Genomic DNA, 27,086 nt, shown 5'->3' on the forward strand with positions numbered 1-27,086 from the left:
CAGAAAAACTCATCCTGATCTTAAGAAAATGTTAACTTTTTTTTTATCAAAAAAGACATTAAAATTTTCCTATGATGCTTGAAAATCCTAAGGACATTAAAACATTAGATCTCTTCATTCATTCCATTTTTATTTTACTCAGATTGTAAAACTTAAAGTCAGCTTTCTTTTTCTGACCCATAAGAGTAAAAATGAAAACACTAAAATTATCTGTCTTGTCTAGATTTCTGACACTTGGTCATTATTTCTGTAATTCCAGCAAAAAGGAGGAGCTTGCCAGAATGATTGCCATTCCTATACTACAATGTGATCTCAAGGCCTCTGAGAAATATTTTTAGTGCTCTTTCCTAAAAAGGCTGGATATTGCAGCTCCATAACTTTTTAAAAACTGAAGTAAAATTCTAAGATAATTTTAATAGTTTTTCATAATGGTGATGGCAAAAATGGAATTTTATAAAAGGAGCTAAAGAGAAAATCAAATGAGGGAAGGAAAAAAGCAAGGAATGCAGTGGGGATCAGTGGAAGGAAAGAAGATGGAAAGTAATAAACATCTCGTTAGTCCTCCCACTGATTTTACAAAGCTCATTTTTGTCAACATCTTGACCCATTTATTATAGTTAAGCAGCAAACTGGTGCCACAGAGGTCATATAGGTAATAAATGGAGGAACTGAACTTACCTCTCAACAACCCCGTTTTTATGCACCCAGAGTAGAATTAGATTACAAAAACCATAAGGAATAAGGCAAATGATAGACATCGAAACAGGACCAGCAGCAAGACCGAAATGCTGTTGGACTAATGGCCTGGGATTCTTTAAATTCACCTTATCTAGAAATAAGGTTTGTTACTAAGTTACTAGAAAAGAAGAGGGCACTTGAGCATTATAGATTGAAGAAGAATGAAGCAGGGTGCCTAGTAGCTATATATTAACATTTACTAGATTGTACCTCAGTCTCTGAATGGCTCTCTAAATCTTTTTATTGTGCTAAAAATAAATGTATAAGGGGCTGGTAGATGGCATGGTGGTTATAGGCGCTGGACTCCCACATGGCTGACCACAGTTCGAGTCTCGGACCTGTGGCTCACTCTCTCGTCAAAATTGAAAAATAACGTTAATAAATAAATGAATCTTTTTTTTTTTTGAAGAGGTTTTCGCTATAGGGCGCGTGTGCTCACCAGACAGACAGAGAGAGACAAGAGAGACAGAAAGTGAGAAATCACCCTCCAGGGTGTATGGCCACGCTGCAATCCCTTCTCCATTCTCCTCTTGGGATCTTGGGCATGCATGCACATGTGCCCGGTGTGAGTTTAAGCCACTGGGTCTGGGACACGAACCACAGTTGACTACATGGGAGTCCAGCGACATAGCCATTACGCTAACTGCTGGTCCCTAAATAAATAATTCTTAAATTATTTATACACACACACACACACACACACACACACACACACACACATATATATATAAATAAAGCATAAGCTTACTATTTTAACCATTTTAAAGTGTACAGTTTACTGGCATTAGACACATTTACAATGTTGTACAACCGTTACTGCTATCCTGTTGTTCTTTTTTATACTATTCTCTATTCGTCATTGAGGTCAGCACAATGCTATTATATACACATAGAAAATGTCCCTTTAAGTACATGGTTAATTTGCGTAGATATTATCATATCCATGTGATGATGAGAGGATGTGGTCACTGATTATGTTCCCTGGTCATTCTGTGCCTCAATAGGGCTTCTGTAAGTCCTTGCCATGTGGTCATGAGAACTTGGTTATCCTGGGAATATTAATCAGGGATTCTCCTTTGAGCTGCTGCCTAATAACATTCGATCTCACGTCCTTACCCAGATTATTATAAATAGGACATTTGTAATGAGCTATAGTCATGGCCAGTCTTCCTGCATGAGTCTTCCTTAGATTTGGCTAAGAGCTACTTACATAACTTAATTGAACATATAATGTTAAATGGCCACAAACCCTTTATCTTCCTGTCATGTGGCTACACTACCAGTAGGGAAGTGTATTTGTTGTGAGTGAGAAAAACTTTGTACGTGTTTAGTTTGTTTTGAATTCAACTTCATTGAAGTATAACGTATATACATTAAAATGTATTTTATGTGTACAGCCTGATTTTTGGCTAATGTATGTAATTGTGTCACCATACATGTATAGATTTTACAAACTGTGTTAGATTTGGTGATTATTAGTTATAGTAACTGAATAAATTTTGATCCTAAAAACAGTAGTCTTCTGGGGATTGTGTTATTCCCTTCTATATACAAATACACCAATAGGTCATATATAGGACTAATTCAGAAACTTCAAACATTTTGCTTCTCTGACTGACAGGCATCAGAAACAATTCAAACAATTTACTGCATTCTGTTAGGCATTAAAATATTAGAAGAATATCCACAAACTAGAACATAAACAGAAGAGGCTAGTACTAAAAAGCCTAGAAATTATATTGCAAAAAGAACACAGAAGAATCAGGGGGTTTTAAGAGAAGAAAATATGGTTAGGTGGGAGAGAAACATTGGTCTCAAAACCTTACAAAACTTTTATATGGACAAAGACAAAACTTGATCAGTATATGGTGTTAGAGGGCAAAAGTACCAAAGGGAAGTTATCATTGGGCAGAAGTTACATAAGAAGGCTCTGAGAGTTAGAACCTCCATATGGATTGGTTGAAGTATCAAATATCCCTACACTGTAACTGTTCAAAAAATGACAGCTAACAGAACTTCAGTTACATGAGAATGTTAATATGCATGCTAAATTCATGAATGAGAAAAAAAAAAAGACAGCTAAAAGACCATTTATTTGAGAAGCTGGGGCAAGAGTAGAGGGATAATATCAGTTGGATTCTTAAGTCCTTTCCTGTTCCAATTCTGAGTGTGTGACCTAGGAATCCCTAGGGAAACCATAACTCAACAACCCCAAAATCATGGTTTGATAAGAAAAAAACAAGATGGCTATGTAAGCAGAAATAAGTTTGCACCTATATGGACATACATATATACTCACACATCCTACCTTCCCATAAGTTCTGGGAAGAAAAAATAAGAACCATTTTTAAAAATAATGATAAAGAATCTATTCTATTTTCCCCACCAAATCTTTGACTCTCTCTTCCTCTAAGTTCTGCTATATCTACCTCAGAAATACCTTTAGTTGTCTTTTACTTTTTTACTGGTATTGCCATTGCTCCAGGTTAAACTCTTGAAATTGATTCCTAACTAGTCATCCTGTCCATAATCTCGTCTCTTAAACCATTCTTTACACAACTAACAGTGAACTTTCTGAAATCCAGTTACATTACTCTAACCTGCTTAGAAATCTATATTGACTCCTCAATGCCTATGAAGTGAAGTTCAAACTCTCTAGTATGGCATTCAATCAGTCTGGCCCTTGTCTTCCTTGCTTTTGCATCATACCTTATGCCTTCATTATGTACTGCAACCTGTCATTCTTGAACAGATCATATACTTCTCTATTCCACATCTGATCAGTTGTTCTAAAATGTACTCCCTCACTCCCACCTATGGACATATACTGATTTTCCAAGGCTCATTCAACTGCTACCTAGCTGTGTGAGCCTATCCTTAAGGCTTTCGCCTCTTAACCTTTGCCTTCCTTCTTTGGAATTAAATACTTCTCCTTGTAACTAATAATATATTTAGTCATCATGCTCAAAAGCTCAATTTTTGGAGTCCAAGCCTATCTCCACCCACTTTGGAATTCCCAAAGGCAGAAAGTGGGCTTCATTTTCTTCTATATCTAACCTTATCAGACTCATAGTGCCCAATATCTAACACATACCTTCTTATATGATCATTGCTAAATAAACGCTTATTAAATTGACTGGCATTTGAGAACAGTTGGACTTCTATCCATGGCTCAGTCTTAAAAATTATAACTTCTTGGAAAGGAATCAAGGAAAAAAATAGACAAGACAGTTAAGGGACACAGAAATGGACAATTGTCTGTTGAAGGTAATATGTATATCTTCCACTGAACTGCTATGAAGTATATTCATGTTGAGTAACTTCGTTTTATGAGTTGTAGTGATGTACAGTGATTGAATAAAAAATTAAAATAATAATTTAAAATTTTCTTAAAATTATAACTTCTATTATAATTCTAATTGCAGGGCTACCAGGTGGCGTGGTGGTTAAAGGCACTGGACTCCCACATGGCCAACCATAGTTTGAGTCCTGGACTTGGCGGCTTGCTTTCTCACTTTCCATCTCTCTTGCTCTCTCTCACTCTCTCCCTCTCTGGTCAAATTTAAATAAATTAATTAATTAAATTAAAATATACTAATTCTTAAGAAAAATTCTAATTGAAAGCTTACTAAGTTTCTCACTCTAGTAATCCAATAATTCTGAGCCAAAAACAGTTAAATACTTACATTCACTAGGACAGAGAAATCAGTGACCAGTTGGCTAAGTTCAATTAGGTCCTTAAAAAGAAAGAGAAGAAGTTACTTACTTTTATGCATCACAGCTACCAAAAAGAAAATAAGAACTGAAGGACCTTATGCTACATGATATTAGCCAGGAAATAGAGGACAAGTACCGTGTAATCTCACTTACATGGAATTTAAATAAGTTCATCTCAGAGAAACAGAGAGTAGAAAGATAATTACAAGAGGAAGGCAGTAAGAGAAGGGAAGGAGAGGTTGGGGAAAGGGGAAATGTTAATCCAAGAGTAAAAAGTTCCAGTTAGACTTAAGGAATAAGCTTTAATAATCTACTGCACAGCATGGTGACCACAGTTAGTAATACTGGACTGTATATTTCAAAATTACTAAAAGGATCGATTTTTAATATCCTTACCACAAAAAAGTTAGTCAACAAGGTGATGGCTATATTAATTAGCTTGACTGACTCTTTCTACAATGTATAGATAGATCAAAACAGCATAGTGTATCCCATAAATAAACACAGTTATTATTTGCCAACTAAAATTAAATTAATAAATTAACAAAATTAGAAATGGAAAAGAAATTGCAAACAATTTTTAACATACCGCTTCTAAGGTTTCCCATGATTCTGCAGCATTTTGATCTCGAGGAATTTCAGGCAATGCATATATCTGAGTCAAACTCTGAGAAGTAGCTTCAGCTTCAGTAGTGTGAAATTCTCCTGGATAAACAGCCCCATGTTTAGATTTTGTTTTGTGAGAAAAGTGATGGCATGAATCAGTTCCATAAAATGACTGCCCTTTTAACATGTTTATGAGTTAAATTCAGGCTAAATGTAAACTGATTATCATATAAAACTAGAGTTATTTATTCATGGGCAACTTATTCTCTAGGTTAGCATTTTTTTTTCTTCTTTATCTACAAAGTCATCTAAAAAACTGGCTACAGGGAACCAGCAGTTAGCTTAATGGCTATGTCGCTGGACTCCCACGTAGTCGACTGCGGTTCACGTCCCGGACCCAGTGGCTTAAAACTCATGCCGGGCGCGTGTGCGTGCATGCCCAAGATCCTGAGAGGAGAATGGAGGAGAAGGGATTGCGGCGTGACCATCCCCCCTGAGGGGTGATTTCTCACTTTCTGTCTCTATGTCTCTCTCTGTCTGTCTGGCGAGTGCAGCGCCCTATAGCGAAAACCTCTCAGGCAGGCCCCCTTAACGAAAAACCCCCCAAAAAAAAAAAAAAAAAAGTTAAAAAAAACTGGCTACAAGCACTCTATCCAATATTAATAACTAGGGCTAGATGTGGAAGAAGCACCAAAGGAAAAGTATTCTATCCGGCCAGTGTTACATGAAAAGACAGCCAGTATAAACTCTTTTCATTGCTAAATCCTTAACCTTGTATTTGGTCATTCTAGTAATACATAGAAGATACACTTGTGTCAGAAATAGGGAAGTGATGTGTTTTTATCAATGAGAAATCAATCACTATTTGTCACCAAGCAATCACTCTTACTATAAATATCTTTTTATTCACTCTTCTCATTACAGTGATTACTCTTTTCTAAGTGTTGAAAAGCCAGGGACATATTAGTCCCTTCCTCATTAAACACCGCCATGATGATGAATTAATTTATACCTGAGAATCCATTGTCAAGTCCTTCTGACTTCCCCGTGTTGGTTTTACCAATCATTCATTCATTCAGCTGACATTTATTAAATGTTGATGCTATGTCAATCATTATACTAAGGTAGTAGGGACACAATGGTAAACCATAAACACAACATAGGAGGCAACATGGTGTAGTGATTAAGAGCACTGACCCAGTCAAAAAGAGCTGGGTTGGAATTCTGGTTTGGCTATTTATTAGTTCTTTGACTTAGAAAGGTATTTCATCTCTTTTGCTTACTTTTATCATTTATCAAATAAGGCAATATTTACCTTGCACAGTACCTAGCTTATATATAAAGTACGTGGGCTCAATAAGTATTGTAGTTATACTACTGGGACTGTTATTAACAGCTTACCATAGAAAGTGTGATACAGACATGTTAATAGTCAAGTTCAGTCAGTGTAGTCAGTTAGGACTATTATAGAGGTGAGTATGGAGTGCTTGGTAAGTACAGAAAAGAGGTATATAACCTGAGTAGTAGAGGGCAGAGTGGTCAGAGAAGATTCTGAGTCTAAAGCCTAAGGAATGAACAGAAATTAAACAGGTGCACTAGAGCACAGATGGAGGGAAATGAGGAGAAATTCATAATAACTTCTTTATTAAAAAAAAAAAAAAAAGATGTGGGGGGGTGGCCAGCAGGCAACCAAGCGGTAGAGGAGCTGGCCTCCCACATGGCCAGTTGCAGATAGAGTCCTGGATCCAGTGGTTTGAAACTCATGCTGGGCATGTGTGCGTAGGTGTCCTAAATCCCAGGAAAAGAATGTAGGAGAAAGAATTGGGGGGTGGCCATTCCTTCTGAGGTATGACTTACCAATTTCCCTCTCCCTCTCTCTTTTTGACTCTGTCTCTCTCTGGTGAGCACACACGCCCTATAGCAAAAAACCTTAAATTAAAAAAAAAAGGAGATGGGAAATGTTTGACATTTTAAACTTTAAACAAACAGTAAAAAAAAAAAAAAAAAAAAAAAGAAATGTTTAAGTCATTTACGTCTCAACTGAAACCAAACTGCGTATGCATCTTAGTTCAAATAGTCTTAGAACAAAGAAGTCTGTTCTTTTCCTTGGAAAATCCTGTTGTAAATTTACAACACTGAATATCACTAATCAGTTCAAGGGATGACTATCAATTAAGAAAGCAAACTCTTTAGTTTCTAGAACTTCCATAATTCATTTATTCCAGCTTCTGTTAAAAATCATTACCTCAGTGATCATTCTTTGACTTTGAACTTTTACAAACTGCTAAGGACATGACGAGGCAAAACACTGAGACAGTTTATGGCTACAGAAAAGAAGGCTGAAAAACTTTAGTCCATCAACAGAAATAAAAAATTGCAGTAGTTTCATATGACACAAAAATCTCAAATCGTTCTACCCATGTATAAACAATTGTAACCATATAAGACAAATAGAACACATATTGCTCATCACTGTTTTTCAACTCCAGAATTGGTTTTAAAACCTTATTACTGGGTATAAACACAATTAGCACTTAAGATAGTTGATCCACTTTAGTTGAAATGAAAAATAAGCTAAATGACATACAAAAATACTTTTACATCCCAATATTCTCTCCATTTCCTTCTCCATATTTCATGGAGAGCAATGATTATACCAAGAAATACAATGCAATACTGAAAAAATTTCCACTAAACTTCACTATATTAGGTGAAGTTTCATTGCAAGTCTAAAATAATTTAAAAACATTCCTTAAATTTTTCAAAGTTCTGATAGCTTAAAAAATAATGAAATTACTGACCTACATAAACCTAGCTATACAAAATAAAATGATTTCAAAGTCATGCCTTAGCATAGCTGCAAAGGAAGACTTTCAAGAAAATTAAAACCAATAGGAAATATATATTGTGAGTAATATAATACAAAACCATCTACATGTTTCACAAAACCATTCAGTACATGTATATACCTGTGATAAAAATCTAACATTTCATCAAATCCAATATGCTGGTCTAAAATTCCCAGCAGTTTTAAGATTGGATTCGTTTCTTTTGTGAATATTTGTTTAAAATGTAATAAGTTTCTGTTCCTACCATGCTGCTGAAATGTGTGTCCTGGATGGGAAGTTAAAGAAAGACAAAGATGGAGTGAAGCACGGTTCACCCTGTGTGACTTGAATCGCCTTTCTAAACACAAATCAGATCTGTAGGCTCATCACTTCCTTGGTGGGAAGCAATATATGAAAAATGAAACCAGACACACAAGTGATACAGAAGGGAGTTTCTCAGATCAAGCAAGATTGGTAGAGAAGATTTGCTTTAGGAACTCTCAGAATCTGGACAAAAGAAACAGCAAAATCATCATAGCTTCCCCTTAAACTTAATAAGCTTCTTTCATTTTTGGAGAACATAAAACATCCTATTTTACCCATTTCTATCTACAAATGAAAAACTACTTTTGTACTTTTGATCTCACTTATGGAAATATAGCCTGAATCTCTGCTGATGTTCCCAACCAATTTACATAGAATCAGATTGAATTTGTAAAGGAGAGAGTATTTTAAGTCACTTACCTTCTATGCAAATAAAACACATTTTCTGTCTATATGACACTACTCTAATGAATATCTAAAGCAAAAATAAGGAAAAACCAGAGAGCACAGAACAAAAACACAGAATGACAGAAAAGAGTCTACAGCTAGAAGACCAAGGAGTAAAGTCCCCACTAGTGAAGTCTTCAGTAAATCAGTTACTTGTTTTCTTTTCATTATTCTTCTTTTTCTATCCTCTTGGATTATTTGTTAATAATATTTAATAATATTTCTGAATTGAAGACACATTGATGAAATACTCAGGCATTTGGTGAGAGAGTAATTTTTTTTTTTTTTGAGAGATTTTCACTGTAGGGCGCGTGCGCTCGCCAGACAGAGAGAGACATAGAGACAGAAAGCGAGAAATCACCCCCCAGGGGGATGGTCACGCCGCAATCCCTTCTCCTCCATTCTCCTCTCGGGATCTTGGGCACGCACGCACACGCGCCCGGCGTGAGTTTTAAGCCACCGGGTCCGGGACATGAACCGCGGTCGACTACGTGGGAGTCCAGCGACATAGCCATTGCGCTAACTGCTGGTTCCCGTGAGAGAGTAATTTTAACTGTTGTTAATAGATTCAAAATATAATCTGAGTGGCAGACTATTCGGTCTGAAATTCTACACATTGTTTAGGTATGTTTAAGTATAATTTAAGTATGTGATTTTATGAATAAAATGACTGCTTCAATTATATCAACACTAGTTTAAGAGATTTAATTTTATAGTTTTCCCCTAGTGGTAAGTAATTAGGTCTTTAGCCTATTTGGAATTCTATGAATTGAGAGGTTTAAAGTTTAATCGAGTTGGAAAATAAATTTCACCTACTATATCTTCTCCCTCATCCTCTGGCTCTGCTCCAATCTCTTTTTCATTTCTTCTATACACATGCTTCCTCAAATTTTGCCAAATTTTTTTTTTAAACACTAGTCATCTCCTTATGGAGGAAGTTAATTGCCAGCAAACTGGGTAAACTGCCTTCTTCTAATATTCACCTACTCCTCTCATAATATAAGCCCAAGTTTATCAAGCCTGAACACCTACTGGAAGGAATACAAGCAATGCAATAACAAAAAGCAAATTAAAGCAAATATTATAATATTATCATGGGACCAGCAGTTGGCGTAATGGCTATGTCGCTGGACTCCCACGTAGTCGACCACAGTTCAAGTCCCGGACCCGGTGGCTTAAACTCACGCCGGGTGCGTGTGTGTGTGTGCCCAAGATCCCGAGAGGAGAATGGAGGAGAAGGGACTGCGGCATGGCCATCCCCCCTGGGAGGTGATTTCTTGCTTTCTGTCTCTCTGTCTCTCTGTGTCTGTCTGGCGAGCGCACGCGCCCTATAGCAAAAACCTCTCCAAAAAAAAAAAAAAAAAGAATATTATCATATTGTGAGAAAACTCCTGGCTAGAGCTCAAAATCTTTGTTTGATAGGGAATTCCTGGTGATGGGCAATTCAAAGCTAAGTAGCAAAATAAATTGATGACAATTACTCTTTTCAGAAAATCTAGCTTATTCTTCACTGTTTTACTACTCTCACACCTCTCACAATGTTTGGGTACATAAGATGACACTTAATCACACAAACTATATAGCCCAGTTTCTCCACATATGAAAGCATTGGTTTGCCCTAGGTGATAAGAACTCAGTTTTTTGCCTCATCAGTATGATGGTGATAACTATAAATGAATGGAATAATGAGAACACTAACTACAAACTCTCAGAGAGCATTCTACCAAATACTCTTCAACCAAAAGTTGAACATTAACATCTCTCCTAAACATTTAGGCACTGGTTATCCACAGGTTGAAGTGATTACAGCAGATCCAAAATTATAAAATTGTCTTTAAAAATATAGAATTTGGGGGCAGTGCGGCTTAGCGTCTCGAGGGTGACTTGGCAGAGCAGAGCAGAGTACTAGTAGGCATCAGGCACCCAGATAGAGAGGATGCCCTGGTAATGCAGCAGAAGAGCAGAGATAGGAGGAAGGGAGGGATTTGGGAGTTGTATTCGCTCCTTTTCCAGTCAAGCATGGAAGGAGGTGGGTACTTCAAGAGAACATTCAAAGATCTTGACATATAGTCTCCTGAATTTAAAGAACATAAATTCTGGTGCTAGAATCTGGACAAGAGCGAATGTGCCTAGAGCCCAGAGAGGCTTGCTGTTCTGATACCAAGATAATGAAAGGAGACCATGATAGAAATGGCCTCTACTTTACACAGGGTAAATGAAGATGATGTCTTCATTTACTTCTGTCCACTGAGGCTACTTAGAGGGACCTGGTGCCCTTAACAAAACTACTCAGGGAGAATATGCAAGTGGTTGGGCAAACAAGACAGGATGCATGTCAAGAGAACTACAGAAAACATTTTCCAGCAGAAGTTTTCCATGACTACAAAGGTCTGCATTTGTAATATACCGTATTTCCCAGCAGAAGCTTTCCATTGGAATGTAGATCATCATTTGGTTTTGGCATTTGGTGTTCTGAAAAAAATTTAACCACCAGATCTCCAGGAAAAAAAGCCCAGATCTGTGGTGTTTCTGACTTCTGCAGTATGACTTTATGGTTCCTAACTCCCATCCGCGGCTACCTTGTGGCTACCAACGTGATGCCACTGAATGTGAAGATGAAAATAGATTCACGGTAGGCAACTATAATAGGGTATTTTCACTATGCAGGTATAGTAGACTCAGAACATAGACAATAGTGAAGTTAAGTAATTAAGAAGTAAAGCCCAGAACAGCCCTTCTTCAAGAGACAGACAGCTCCATGGCTCCTGCGATCTAGCCATTTGGGGAGAAAGGAAGATGTCCCACTGATAACTGGGCCTCCAGCATCCAAAACTCGCGTAATCGAACTTCCAAGTTTGGGAAGAAACTGACCATCCACCAGATGACTAGAAATCGTTGCAGGACCACAAGAAATATGGGGAAGCAGGAAAATACCTCTCCCACAAGGGAAAAGGATAGCTCCTCTTTATCCACACACAGTTCAATGGAAATCATGGAAATGTCTGATAAAGAATTCAGAACATTCATAATGGCAAAGCTAACAGAGATGGAAGAGAAGAGAGACAAGGAACTGCTGAAGAGGAAGGAAAAAGGAGTTGAAGAGTTCCAGGAGGTGAGGAAATTCATGCTAGATCTAAAAGAGGAATTTCACACTTTACAAAAGAATCAGATGGAACTGTTAGAGATGAAGGCTATAATACAAGAAGTCAAAATCTCCCTTGAAAGTATTAAAAGCAGACTAGATCATACAGAAAATAGAACCTTAGATGTAGAAGAGGAAATTACTGGCCTAGAAAAATCTACCATGAAGACTGAGAAAATGGCCCAAAAATTTGAGAATAATATGCGAGAAGTACTAGATACCATCAAACGTCCAAACATCCGGATAATAGGCATCCCAGAAGGTGAAGAGACTCATAAGGGCATTGATAATCTATTCCATGAAATCTTACAAGAAAATTTTCCAAACCTGGAGAGGCACTCAAAGATTCAGTCCCAAGAAATACAGAGGACCCCAAATAGAATCAACCCAAGAAGATCTTCTCCAAGACACATTATAGCCAGATTGACCAAAACCACAGACAAAGACAAGATACTAAGACTGGCAAGAGAAAAAAGGCAAGTTACCTACAAAGGGTATCCCATCAGACTAACGGCAGACCTCTCATCGGAAACAATGAGAGCGAGGAGAGAATGGGAAAATGTATTCAAAGTATTAAGGGAAAAGCAATTTCAACCGAGAATTCTGTACCCAGCAAGGTTATCGTTCATTTGGGAAGAAAAGACACGAACTTTCCCAGATAAACAAAACCTGAAAGAATTTACCAGCACCAGACCGGATCTCCAAGAAGTTCTTAAGGGAGTGCTATGTCAGTAAAATTAAATGCAGACACACAGAAATAAGAGTTCAGAAACTAAGAAAATGGGCAACTTAATTGTAGGGCCAAAAGCTGGAGTTGAGTATTACATCCCAGATTTCAATCTGGAACATCGAACCTCAACAGATACAGAAGAAAGATTAAGTACATGAGACTGAACTGATGAAACAGTATTCTACGACTTGACTAAAATATTGCTGCTTTTCTTCTAAGCTTTGTTGTCTGGTTTTAAGGACTTTTGTCCTGTCTTCAGCTATCAATAGATTCATGTTCCGACTATTTGAACAGAATACTAACCTGTTTCTAGGCTTTAAGTTTCAAAGAAATATCCTTACCAGTTCAAAACTGCTTTTCTTGAAACCATCGGCTGATCTTGCTATTGAAAGTAGTTAGATTACTTATGATATTGTGTGACCAACGAAATGTTGGGGGAAAAGGGATTGAAGACAACTGTAGACAGCAGAGATAGTGTAATAAGAGAGTGGAATAGGGCAGAGGGCTAGACATGGGGTAAAAAAACATATATATGAAAGTAGAAATGGAATATTATGGATGATAACATGCATTATTAAGCCACTATATAGTATATTCTAGATGGGAAACCACATTTAGAATGTTGTGATGATGCTCAGGGAATGAATGTAAATTAATAAAAAAAAAAAATTTTCAGAAGAAAAAAAAAAAAGGCATTAGAAATACCTATTTGATGACTGCAGTTAAGCTATATAGCCCTAGTTAGGTGCTACGTTATAGTATGTTCATTCTATTCACTGAGGTTTATGCCTAAAGTCAGTCTTGTGTTCATGGATATGTACATATCAGCTGTGCTTGCTATTGAAAATATTTAGATTTATTAAGATATTTAGTGAAACAATAAAATGGGGGAGGCATAGAAAGCAACAATAGATACCAGACACAGTGTGGGAGGAGGGTGGGAGATGGCAGAGGGTGAGATAGGGAATCAAGGATGGGAAAAAAGGCAAAATATACAGAAAACAAGAAATGGAAAATGATTTGTTGACAATAACACATATGTTGATGTGCTTGATTGAGCCAATATACAGTGTATTCTCAATGGAAAAATCTCATTTTGTATGCTATAATGATGTACAGTGAATGAATGTAAATAAAGAAAGAAAAAATGTAAAAAAAAAAAGAAGTAATGAGTATTTATTACCTTTGTGTTTAATATGTTAATTGTTACTTCATATATAACTCAACTTTTAATAAGAGTTGGCTCTAACAACCACCTTGCAAAATTCCTAATAATAATCAGATCTTAAGCATCTGTACAGGCAAATTCCATCATACCACTGTACCATTCTCAGAAGGCACAAGTGCCACATTACAACCAAACCTTCTGCTCTTACCTGGCTTCCTCCATGCCTCACCCATGGAGGTATCAGACATAGCCTAGTGAGCAGAAGAAAGGGAATAGAGCAAGATGGGAAATAAAGATGTGAATCGACCTTCCCTTAAAACCAAGCTGGCAGAAAGGTGAAGCTTAAATTGAATGAGAGTTAGCATTTATAACATTCTTAGGCTAAAATGTACTTTCTAATGTCAAACTATCTAGAAAAACAAACATGCCTACTATTCACCCTGGGATAGCAAATGACAAATAGAGCAAACAAGTTTATAGGGGAAAAGGTTAAAAAAAATTAACATTATTTTCTGTTTCTGCTCTATATGATATAGCTTATGAAGAAACGAATAAGTGGGCCAGTGGGTGGTGTGGTGGTTAAGGTGCTAGATTCCCACATGGCTGACCACAGTTCTAGTCCTGGACTTGGTGGCTTGAAATCATGCCAGGTGCATGTACGAGCATGCCCAAGATCACAGGAAGGGAATGGAGAAGTTGTGGCATGGCTGTCCCCCAAGGGGTGATTTCTCACTTTCCCTTTTACTGTATGTCTCCCACTAGTGCATGTGCCCTATGGCAAAAATCTTAAAAAAAAAAAAAAAAGTGATATATTTCAGTGTAACAAATTACCCTGAAACTTAAAAGTTTAAAAATTATTTTAAAATGCATGTGTCAGGAATTCAGGACTTAGCTTCGTGGTTCTGGCTCATGAGGTGATTCTCTTCATGAAGTCATAATCAAGATGTTGGCTGAACTATTTACAATAGCCACGATACAGAAGCAGCCTCAATGTGCATCAGCAAATGAACAGATGAAGAGAACATGGTATATATACACAATGGAATACTGTTCAGCCATTAAAAGCATGAAATCTGGTCATTTGAGGCTAGGATGAGCCTGGAGGACATTATGTAAAATGAAATAAGCCAGTCACAGAAAGTGAAAATGCCACATGTTCTCCTTCATATATGGAAATTAGGGGGAAAAAATGACCTCATAGAAGTACAGAGATGTAGACTGACTACTGGACACTGGGAATGATTTCATAAGGGGGAGTAGAGGGATGTTGATTAACAAAAACAAAATTGCAAATAGATAGAAGGAGCAATGTCTAGTGTTAAAATATAGTAGGAGGAAAACTATATAACAAATGATTAAGATGAGGGGTATAATAATCATTAGTATTAATGATTAAATAATTTAATCATTGCACATTGTATTTATGTACTGAAAATCACACTGTAAATTTTTTTTTGGAGAGGTTTTTTTTGCTATAGGGCATGTGCGCTCGCCAGAAAGACAGAGACAGACAAAGAGATAGAAAGTGAGAAATCACCCCCCCAGGAGGGGATGGCCACACTGCAATCCCTTCTCCTCCATTCTCCTCTCGGGATCTTGGGCACGCACGCACACACACCCGGCGTGAGTTTAAGCCACTGGGTCCAGGACTTGAACTGCGTTTGACTACATGGGAGTTCAGCGACATAGCCATTACGCTAACTGCTGGTCCCCACACTGTAAAAATTTTATGCTAATAAAAAATAATTAAAAATATGTAGAGAAAATTTATATATATATTGGGCTGTCAGAAAAGTCATGACAGAGTTTTGCATTTTTGCCATGTGGGAGTCCAGTGCCTTAATCACTATACCTGCTGACCCCTATATTATTTATACTTATAAAACATTTATGAGTGATTCAGTATGTACCAAGCATTGTGCTACCTAGTTACTAAGGATAACAAAAGCAAGTTTACCCAGAAACCTTTAATAGTGACCTAATTGTTTCTTATAATGTATTTTTTATTTCTCAGCAAATTATTAGATAATTAGCACTGAAAGTCCAAAATTAAAAATACCTGACTTTGGAGAGCAGCATAAAAGTCTTCTGGGCAAATAAAAAGATACAAAAACAAAAACAAAAGACTGAGCAGGCATGGTATCCCTAAGACTGTAGTCTAATTTCTAATTTATACATACCCCATCTTTTTTATAAGGATTAAAGGCAAGTTAGAAGTATATATTAAAATGTAACAAAGTAAGGTAAAGTAAAAATAAAAGAGAGGGGCCAGATGGTGGCACAGCAGTAAAATGTGACACTCTGTAAGGCTGACTCACATGGGAAGGTCCCAGGTTCATGTCTGGGGACCTTCTCTGAACATGCTGAGCACTTGTGTCTGTGATGCAGGGCAGGCTGATGGAGTGGATAGATCATGGTGTCAAAACTCTGCTGGAATGCTGTCTCTTTGTCTATCCCTCACAGAAGAAATAAATAAACTTTAAAATTCAAAAAATAATAAACAAAAGAGAAACACTAACACAAAAGGAAAACAAGAATCGCCATGATAGCTTAAAATTTTGACTTCTGGTGGTCAAAATTTGACTAAGCTTTCAAGTAGACAACTCATGTAGGAAAACCTCATCAGTTATTCCATTCAATTCCCATAAAAAAAGAAAAAACTACTTTGAAGTACAACTATGCATTAAGCCAAGATTTTTTAATGGCATTATTATAATATGAGCTATAATGCTCAAATATATCCGTCAAAGAGACATAACGACAAGCTTCACATGGCTGTTTCTTAGAGTATCACTTCACAAAAGTTGATGGCATGACCCCTGTTACAGATTTTTTTTTCATGTTGTCAGTCAAAGTTAGAGAACTGAGCTAGATGCTAGATCTGACATCCCTGTGAAAACCAGCATGCTTAAGAACAAAAGCATGCCTGAATAGGTCACTCCTACACTTGAAGAGTGAGGAATACTTTACAGACAAGTAAGACATTATCCTTCGTCCATTGGAAAGCTTCTTTCCAATATACAGACACATAGGTACTTGAAACCCTGAATTATGACCTCAGACAGAATAACTGCACTAATTTTATACTGCAAAATTTCCAGGGTACACATTTCTAGGCACACTCAGGATTCAGCAAACTGAGATAGCAGTTTGGGGATTCATAGATAAATCTGCAGTATGTATACAAGAAGGTGAGCTTTAACAAACTGCATTACTGAGACCAGAAGGTGGCGTGGTGATTAAGGCGCTGGACACTCCCACATGGCTGACCAGGGTTCAAGTCCTGAATCTGGTGGCTTGCTTTCTCACTTCCTCTCTCTCTCACTCTCAACCTCTGTCTCTCTCTGGTCAAATTAAAAAAAAAAAAAAGAGTGAATAAATAAAAATAAAATAATTATTTTAAAAAACCAACCAAACAACAACAAAAACAAACAAACTGCATTACTATGATTAAGAATAAGAGTACAGGACCAGCAGATGGCGTAGTGGTTATTTTGCTGGACTCCCACATAGTTGACCATGGTTCAAGTCTCAGACCTGGTGGCTTAAAACTCATGCCAGATGTGTGTCTGTGTGTGCATCCCCAAAATCTCAGAAGAATGGAAGAGAAGGGATTGTGGCATGGCCATTCCCCCTGAGGGTTAATTTAATTTCTCGCTTTCTATCTCTCCGGTGAGGACACACACTCTATAGCACTATAGCAAAAAAAAAAAAAAAAAAAAAGAATAAGAGTATACTACGTTACCACCAATAGTCATGGATCTGGTCAAAGAAGGTTGTAATAAAGTTTCTTCATCATTAAATTGTTTCTTAAGTTCTTCTACAGATTCTAGACGGAGTTGGAGAAATTCTGCAGTTGCTACTGATGCTTCTTCTTTAATAGGATCTATCATTCTTTTCAAAAGTACTAAGTCATCCTTTTGCACTTTCAAACAGAGCTTCTCCATTTCTCGGATGTTGGAGCGGAGTTGCTATAAAAGAAAAGAAATCATTACTGCTAGCATCTCTTTAGTATAAAATAGCTTTTTTTCAGGTGTAATTTGTTATAATGGTTGTGAACGGAACTATTACACATATTCTCTACAACAGAAGGGGTGGTGCCATGTCCAGAGCAGCTGAAATGCAGGACCCTCAGAAATGCGAGAGAGATACAACACACAAGACAAGCAGTGACCTTTATCAGGGAGGTCAGGGCGCTCAGTCTCAGAGGAGTGCAGGCCAGACTGACTGATTCTCTGAATTTATTGAGGAAGAAAGTGCCAGAGAGGCAGTAAGCATTTGCTAGTCCTTGCAGCTGCTGAAAGCAGCAAGACAGTGAAACATCCTCAGGGAACAGGTGGAACTCTTGCTCCAGTGGATGGGATTACGTGTTCCTGTTTTCAGGACAGAGTGAGCACGGTGTTCTGTGTTTTCTCACTCTGACAGTAACCATCTCAAGGTCCAATCATCCTGTAACAGTGTGGCATAATACTTTCTATTTTTCCATGTCTCTAATAAGCCAAATTCTGCATCTTTAGAACCCAAATTTCTAATTTATGTAGAATTTTTTTCTTCATTAATGTGATTATTACAAAAGTAACAAATGTTATTCATAATAAATTAAACACTACAAAAACATATCAAGAAAAAACAAGGGCCAACCCTTGGCAATGGTGGGTGAAGCAGTTGGATCCCACATGTCCAACTGTGTAGTTTAAGTCCTGGACCCAGTGACTTGAAAAACATGCCAAGTACATATGCCCAAAATCCTTAAAAGAAGGAAAGATGGATGGAAGAAAAGAAACTGCAGGGTGACCATTCTCCACAAGGGAAGGTCAGGGTGCTTTCTCTTCTTTCTTTCTCCAGTGAATGTGCACACCCTCTAGCAAAAAAATTTTAACTAAGGAAAATTATTTTCTCACTTCACCAATCCCACCTTCTCTCTCTCTCACTCCCCCCCCCCTTTTTTTTGTTATAGGGTATGTGCCTTTGCCAGAGGGAAACAGAGAGAGTGAGAGGGAATGTGAGAAATCACCCCATGGGGGGAGATGGCCATGCCACAATTCCTTCTCTTCCATACTCCAAGGACTTTGGGCATGTGCACCCACAATCCTGGCATGTTTTCTAAGCCACCGGGTCTGGGACTTGAAACATGCAGTCAGCCATGTGAGATTTAGCTATAGTAAACCACCACACAACTGGCTGGCCCTGAATTTTATCAAATTTAAAGAGATTATATGATATTATAGCAAAAATTATACTGTGATAACACTTCATAAAAGAATCCAATATGGTTGTGTAAAGGTGTGCTATGATAAATTTGGAATTTCAAGATTTATTTTAAAATGGGGAAATAAAAAGAATGAAAAGAAAGACACGTGACCAAGGATGAATGCAAAAGAGTAGTGTGAAATGAGGAGAATCATCTAAGAGCCCAGAATGAGCGGAGGCTGGTGAAAAATGTTAAGAACAATAAAAAGGATTAAAAAAAATAATGTAGAACAAGAACAAGAAGGTTTGGGCGTACAGCTTGGGGCAGATGGTATAATGTTAACAGATGATACAAGGAAAGCAGAATTACTTAGCTACTATTTTGTTTTTGATTTTGTATTAAGGAGAAATATTTAAAATTGAAAGTGGCATAAAAAACACACTCAAAGGATATTTGAAATCTATTTTCTGTAATATTTAAATAGGCATCATGAAGGAAGGGAGATGTGAGCTATCTCTAAAAAATAATATTGAGAAAACAGCCTACAGAATAGAAAGAATAGATTGGGAAAAGACACATGTAGAGTAGAAGCCTTCTAAATAGTATATTGTATCGATTTTAGGACACAATATCTTTTTCACATTTTAACATCTCTGAAATTGGAATGTATCTTAACTAGCAGCTTTTCTTTCTTAGAGGTAAATACAATAATGTGTCTTATTTTTTATGGCGTCTATTCAAATTATTCCCTTAGGTTCTACAGAACCTATGCCAATCAGAGTAGAGATCAAGAATCCTAAATTATAATTAGCTCTTAAAAATTATAAGACAAAATTAAAGTAATTCATTTATTTGAAGTTCACAATAACCTAAACAATTCATATTCTTTTTTTTATTATTATTTTTTTTTTGAGAGGTTTTTGCTATAGGGAGCATGTGCTTGCCAGAAAGACAGAGACAGACAGAGAGACAGAAAGTGAGAAGTCACCCTCCCAGGGGGGATGGCTATGCCACAATCTCTTTCTCCTCCATTCTCTCAGGATCTTGAGCACGCACACGGACCTGGCGTAAATTTAAGCCACTGGGTCTGGGACTCGAACTGCAGTCGACTACATGGGGGTCCAGCGACATAGCCATTATGCCAACTAATGGTCCCAACAATTCATATTCTAATAGCATTCATTTTGGACTTGACTCTTCTATCTTCTCGATTCACTACCTGGTTTTGTTTCTTCTAATCTTTTTTCTACTAATTTTTGTCAACCATACTTGCTTTTCTATTGTCCTCCTCACTCCTTCTCTTTTCTACTGCGTCTCCTTTTTAAAATCCCACTTTGTTTAAAAAAGAAAAAAGAAAAAAGTAGATTCTTATTTCTCCTGGTTAAATCATAAAAGTCACATTTCACTTGCACAAATTCCATGGCTCACTTTATTTCTGTTAATCTGTGTGACTTAAGGAACTGGGATAGACTCTCTGCAGATCAGTATCTTTCCAAATGTGTTCCAAAATCTACTGAATCAAAATTTCCAAGGTGAGTCCCATAAATTTATATTCTCAACAACTTCCGTATCATCAGGTTTCTAGAAAAGTCATGTTAATATTTTTAAGTCAACATTATATAGCAGTAACAATTTCCCACTCTTACACTTGGTTTCAAATCTTTCTTAATGCTAATATTTTCTTATCCTAGAGAAGAAAATGTTCAATTATACTTGCAGCTTCAAAATATAACGGTAGAGGGACTTCCACTTCTGTCCTAGGTGAACAAAGTTTGCAGAATAGAGTACTGAGGGTAAGAGAGCCACAGAGAGAACCCTGGAGATAGGCAGAGTGATTTTCTTTTTTTTAATATATCAGTATTTGAGATCACTGGGAATTTGTAAGCAACTGATTAGAATATGTATGTAAGTATGGACAATTTCCGAGGCTGGGGAAAGAACCGTTTGAAAAGGTTAGAAGAAATAGTGCCCAGCACTCATTCAAAGGTAGAAACAGTACCTGTTCCCACCAGCTAACCTGGAAAAAAACTCATTGGACACTTGGGAAGGGTACTCAGAAAGGTTGTGCCTCAATAATGAGAAGCAATTTAACCACAGACTAAGTATCACTCCACTTAAGCCTAATTAATGAATCATAAAAGTAACACCCAAAAGGATCAATCTGTTTCAAGTAACTTAACTACTTTCCAAAACAATGCTCAAAAAGATTTATAGGATATAAAATATCCAGCACCCAGCAAGGTAAGGATGCCCAAGCCAAGATCAAAGGCATACAAAGAAACATGAGACCCATAGTGAGATTACTCAGTGAATCAAAACTGACCTAGAATTGACACAGATATTGTATATAGTAGAAAAGGATAATAAAAATTATAATTTTATCTCCTACATTAAAAAGTTAAGTAGAGACATGGAAGATATAAATAAATCCATGGGCCAACTTCTTGGCACAGGAGTAATCCTTTGCTCAAGAGAACCAGGATCCTACAAGACCACCTCAATGCAAAGCCTCGGCCTGGCAGCCAGAAACTGTCTAGGCATGCATCTGAGTGTCCAACATTATACATCATACATGCTCATTTCTGTCTCTCCTCTGTCTTTTTCTCACTCTCATGTGTACATGCATGGGCTTTATCATACATTAATTTTGTTTTTATTTGCCAGAAGGCACATGTACTTGCCAGAGAGAAAGGCAGAAACACAGAGAGAGAGAAAGAAGGGAAATATTTATGCCACAATTCCTTTTCCTCCATCTCTCATTTCGGGGTCTTGGGTGACCAGCATGTTCAAGAGAAAAACATTTTTTTTTTTTGAGAGGTTTTTCACTATAGGACACGTGCACTCGCCAGACAGACAGAGACAGAGAGACAGAAAGTGAGAAGTCACCCCCCAGAGGGGATGGCCATACCGCAATCCCTTCTCCTCCATTCTCTCGGGATCTTGGGCACGCACGCACACGTGCCCGGTGTGGGTTTTAAGCCACCGGGTCCAGGACGCGAACCGTGGTCGACTACGTGGGAGTCTAGCGACATAGCCATTACGCTAACTGCTGTTTCCCTCCAAGAGAAAAACATTTTTTAAAAAGATCCAAATCAAGGGACCAGCAGTTAGCGTAATGGCTATGTCGCTAGACTCCCACGGAGGCGACCACGGTTCGCGTCCTGGACCCGGTGGCTTAAAACCCACACCGGGCACGTGTGCGTGCGTGCCCAAGATCCCGAGAGAATGGAGGAGAAGGGATTGCGGCGTGGCCATCCCCCCAGGGGGTGATTTCTCACTTTCTGTCTCTCTGTCTCTGTCTGTCTGTCTGGTGAGTGCACGCTCCCTATATCAAAAACCTCTAGGGAAAAAAAAAAAAGATCCAAATCAAAATTTTACAGGTGAAAACTACAATATGTGAGATGAAAAATATACTGAATAGATTAATGGCAGATTAGGCACTGCTGCTGCTAAGACTAGTGAACATGAAGGCATAGCAATAGAAACTATCGAAAACAGGAAAAAAGGAAAAATAATTTAAAAAATACTAAAAATGGTACCAGTGAGCTATGGCATAATTTTTTAAAGAATTATTTTATTTAACTTTATTATTGTTATTTGAATATTTCCAGAGAGACACACACAGAGAGAGGGTAAGTGAGAAGGCAAGCCTCCAGGTCCAGGACTTGAACATAGTTGGCCATGTGGGAGTCCAGCGCCCTTAACCACCATGCCACCAGCCAGCCCCATTATAACATAATTGTAAACTGTCTGTAATCCCCGTGATTTGGGAGGGTGAAACAAGAGGATCATGAGCTCAAGGCTGACCTGGTCAATGTAGTGGGACTGTGTCTGAAAGAGACAGGAGGGGTAGCACATGCCTGTAGTCCCAACTGGGAGACTGAGGCTGGAGAACTGCAACATGGAGACCTTAGCTTTAAAACAAAAGAAAGAAAGAAAGAAAGAAAGAGGAGAAAGAAAGATATTATGGCAAAAAAAAAAAAAAATTAGGGTTTTTATCATAGGGTACGTGTGCTCAACAGATAGAAACAGAGACAGTGAAAGGGAAAATAAGAAAGCACTCCTCACAAGGGATGGCCACACTGCAATCCCTTCTCCTTCATTTTTCTCTTGGGATCTTGGGCATGCATGCACATGAGTCTGGTGTGATTTTTATGCCACCAGTTCTGGGACTCAAACTAGGGTCGGCCATGTGGAAATTCAGCAATGTAACTGCTATGCCATCTGCTGGTCGCAGCAAAATATTATATTAAGATTTGACAAAGTTGGGTGTTCAGTACATAATGTTTGTTATTTTTATTATTTTCTACATTGTTTTATGTTTGGAGTATGTGTATGCATGTGTGCATGCGTGTGTGTGTGTGTGTGTGTGTAATTTTTCAATAAGCTCCTTCAATGTTACAGTCAACATCAGAGTAGTTTCTCATATCTCTGTCAAGCTTGTGAGTTCTGAAATCACTTACTAGGGCCATTAAGAAAAAAAGTAAAAATTTAACATATTAGGCCCCTAATACTTTGTACAAAATGGTCTATACATGTGTGTATCTGCATTTACCTAAAAAGTAAACCCATAGTATCCTGATTATCATACTATACATCTACCTGGCATTCTTGATTCCATCTTTGTCTCCTTAGAATCTATCCTTTCCATAGTCAAGTGATCTTTTAAAGTCCTATCAGCTCATTATCTGCTTAAAACCTTCCAAAAGTTTTCTACTCAACTCTGAGTAACCACATTCTACAAGGCCATTCATGATCTGACCCAGCTGAGCTCTCTGAATTTGTATCATAAATTCTCCTTGCTCACACCACCCACACAACAGCATCCTCTCACCTTAGAGTCTTCACAAAAGATGACTCTGCCTGGAAATGCTCTATCCCCATAGTTTGTGCCTTCACTTCCTCTAGGTCTTTGCTCAATTGTTATCAGAATCCTCTCACAACCACCATTGACATAGAAGAATACTCAACCTTCAACGATTCTTTATTCTCTTTAATCTGCTTTATTTCCTTCACGACACTTAAGACTAAGACTATTATATATTTATTTCCTTCATGACACTTAAGACCATTATGTATTTATTTACTATAAAAAAATTTTGTTTTGGGGATAGCCCCATAACCTAGAGGATAAGAGGGCCAAATCCTACATTGTCAACTGTGGTTCAAATCCTGGCCCTAGCAGCTTGGGCTACCTCTCAATTATGTGTGCATGTGTGCCTCAAATCCTGACAGGATGGAGATAGGAAGAAGTGATTGCAGCTTGATCATACTCCACTAGGAGTAGGCTTTCTCCCTCTCCCTCTCTCTCTTTCTCTGACAAGCACATTCACCCTCTGGCTCCCCCCCCCCAAAAAAAAAGGAAAAAAAAAGGAAAAATCTGTTTCTGCTTTCTCCATTTGCAGCTCCCAAAACACAAGTTCTATGAGAACAAGAATTTCCTTCTGTTATTTTTTCTCACACCTATAAACCCAGTATCTAGAACATATAAACGATCAAATACTTCTGCTTTTCTAATAATCAGACCAGGAAGGCAAAGGTTATGCCAATGTCTGAAAAATCATAAAAAATGTATACAGGTTAGTTCAATGAATCTGTAAGAGGTGAGGTAAACTTAAAAAAAGAAAATATAGCAACTCAGTATTTAACAAGCTTTGTTGTATATAAGTAGGTAAACTGTTATAAACTATCGTAAACTATGGTCAGACTTTCAGTAAAATAAAGATGATTTCTTTCTTCTGTTTTATAAGTTAATTTATAACTCATCATGGCTTTTTTTCTTCTTTCAGAAATATTTTAACGTTTCTGTCTAAAGAGTAAAAGATATATTCAAATATATACTTCTGTATACTGATCATAATTATAAAAAGCAATTATTCTAAGTTAATTGAAAATTCTGAAAAAGTGGCTAATTATGTATTTAATGATTAAAAGAGTGGCTATGCATATATTTGCTTTTGTTAAATATTGATTTAAGGATTCCTAATGTGTTTTTATAACATGTAATTTTGAGAGCAAATTATGTACATCAGAAAACATTTGGTATCATAATAATTAATCTGATTTCCTTACAAATACAGAGCACAAGTCCACTGGTAAACATTTAAATAACTTAAAGTAAACACATTCTAGATATCATAAAATTCATTATTAAAGGCTTTAGGGTCATAACTATTTAATTAAAATAAATCTGAAGTGTTCTTTATTTTCATTACCTTTACAACACTAAGGTATTGTGGGTAGTGTGATGACTTCACACTTATTTCAACATCAAAAGGCACCAAAAAGAATATATTGGATCACCAGAAAAGTGATGATGCATTTTTGCATAGAAAAATACTTCATGACTTTTCTGACAATCTAATATATACTGTATACCTTAAACAATATTAACTAAACCAACAAAAAGATTAAAAATCAAAGCAGAAAATGGTCTCTATTATTTATTCAATAAATATCTAATAAGCACCTAGTATATAGTGGTAAGTGCAGTGTTCCCTATTTACCTGGGTTAATATTAAAAATATTTACAACTTAAAAAGAAAACACTGGGACCAGCAGGAGGCATTGTGGTTAAGGCACTGGGTCCCACATAGCCACTCCACAGTTTGAATCCCAGACCTAGGGGTTTGAAAAACATACTGAGTACGTGTGTGTATGTGTGTGTGCCCAGAATCCCGAGAGGAGAATGGAGGAAATGGGATTGCAGTGTGGCCATCTCTTCAGGGAGTGATTTCTCACTTTCTCTCTGTGTCTCTTGTCTCTCTCCAGTGAGCACACACGCCCTATGGCAAAAATCTAAAAAGAAAGAAAGAAAAAAGATGTCATGAAGATAAAATTAATTTTTAAATTTTCATCTAGGTATGTTTCTTCAAGGCAGAAAGTTTTCAGAATATTCTATTATCAACTAGCATTGCTGTAATATTATTATAGTTTAAATATTTGGGGAGAAGAACAAGGGAGACTGAGGGGTTTTTTGTTGTTGTTGTTTTGTTTTGTTTTTTAAGAGGTTTTTGCTGTAGGATGCGTGTGCTTGCCAGAAAGACAGAGAGATAGAAAGCAAGAAATCACCCCCGAAGGGGGATGGCCATGCCACAATCCCTTCTCCTCCATTCTCCTCTTGGGATCTTGGGCACATATGCACACATGCCCAGTGTGAGTTTAAGCCACCGGGTCTGGGACTCAAACCATGGTCTACTACATGGGAGTTCAGTGACATAGCCATTACGCTAACTGCTGGTCCTAAGAGACTGAGCTTTTAAAAAGATACATTTTGGGGGTCAAAATGTGATGTGGTAGTTAAGGCGTTGGACTTCCATATGGCCCACCACTGTTCAAGTCCCAGATCTGATGGCTTGCTTTCTTACTTTCCCTCTCTCTGCTCAAATTAAAAAATAACAACAATAAATAAGATAAAATAAGTAATTTTATATATATAATATATATATATACACACACATACATATACACCTTATATATATAGATATAGTATTTTTATATGACAAAAGTAGAGAAAACTAATGCAATTACAATGTGATTTAAATTTAGCAAACAAAATATTAGCCCAGCTTCTGTGGCATGGTCTGTGTCATACTGGACTGTGGAACTGGAAGCCACATGCCAACATCCTGCCCTATGCATATGCCCAGGATCCTGGAGTGATGGAGGGCTGAACTGGAGGTATAGGATTGTATTCAGAAAATTATAAAGATAAACAAACATTAAATATGATGATGTAAACAAATTAAAGAATATCCCATATTCATAAATAGGAAAATCAGATTATTATAAAGATGTCAATTTTCTCTTAAGTAGATCTATATAGTAGCCCCCTCTTTCTGTAAAGATACATTCCAAGACCCCCAACTGGATGACTAAAACTATATTTACTATGTTTTTTCCTATACATAAATATTGATGACAAAGTTTAATTTGTAATTTAGACATAGCAAGAAATAGTAACTAATACTAAAATAGAACAATTATAACAATATTCTGTACCAAAAGTTGTCATCTTTCTTTTTCAGAATATCTTATTGTTGCCTAGCTCTATGCTACAGTAGTAATTAGCTTCTCAAGAGAAGCCAGATTCCATATGGTGACTGCAGTTCAAATCCCTGGCCTGGAGACCAGCAGGTGGCGTAATGGCTATGTTGCTGGACTCCCACATAGTCGACCACGGTTCGAGTTTTGAA

The 27,086-nt window shown here is 37.2% G+C and overlaps 1 protein-coding gene across 1 annotated transcript in view; it reads right to left on the bottom strand.

Moving 5' to 3' along the window:
* Positions 1–27,086, bottom strand: part of STX17 (syntaxin 17) — a 57,319-nt gene that overhangs the window by 5,986 nt on the left and 24,247 nt on the right. Inside the window, exons 4-6 of the mRNA XM_006165047.3 lie at positions 17,446–17,671; positions 5,045–5,160; positions 4,425–4,475 (exon numbers count right to left, since the gene is read on the bottom strand). Of these exons, the coding sequence (XP_006165109.1) occupies positions 4,425–4,475; positions 5,045–5,160; positions 17,446–17,671 (393 nt within the window). The remainder of the gene's footprint in view (positions 1–4,424; positions 4,476–5,044; positions 5,161–17,445; positions 17,672–27,086) is intronic.

This window comes from Tupaia chinensis, unplaced genomic scaffold, assembly GCF_000334495.1.
Source record: "Tupaia chinensis unplaced genomic scaffold, TupChi_1.0 Scaffold143795_1, whole genome shotgun sequence".
NCBI lineage: Eukaryota > Metazoa > Chordata > Mammalia > Scandentia > Tupaiidae > Tupaia > Tupaia belangeri.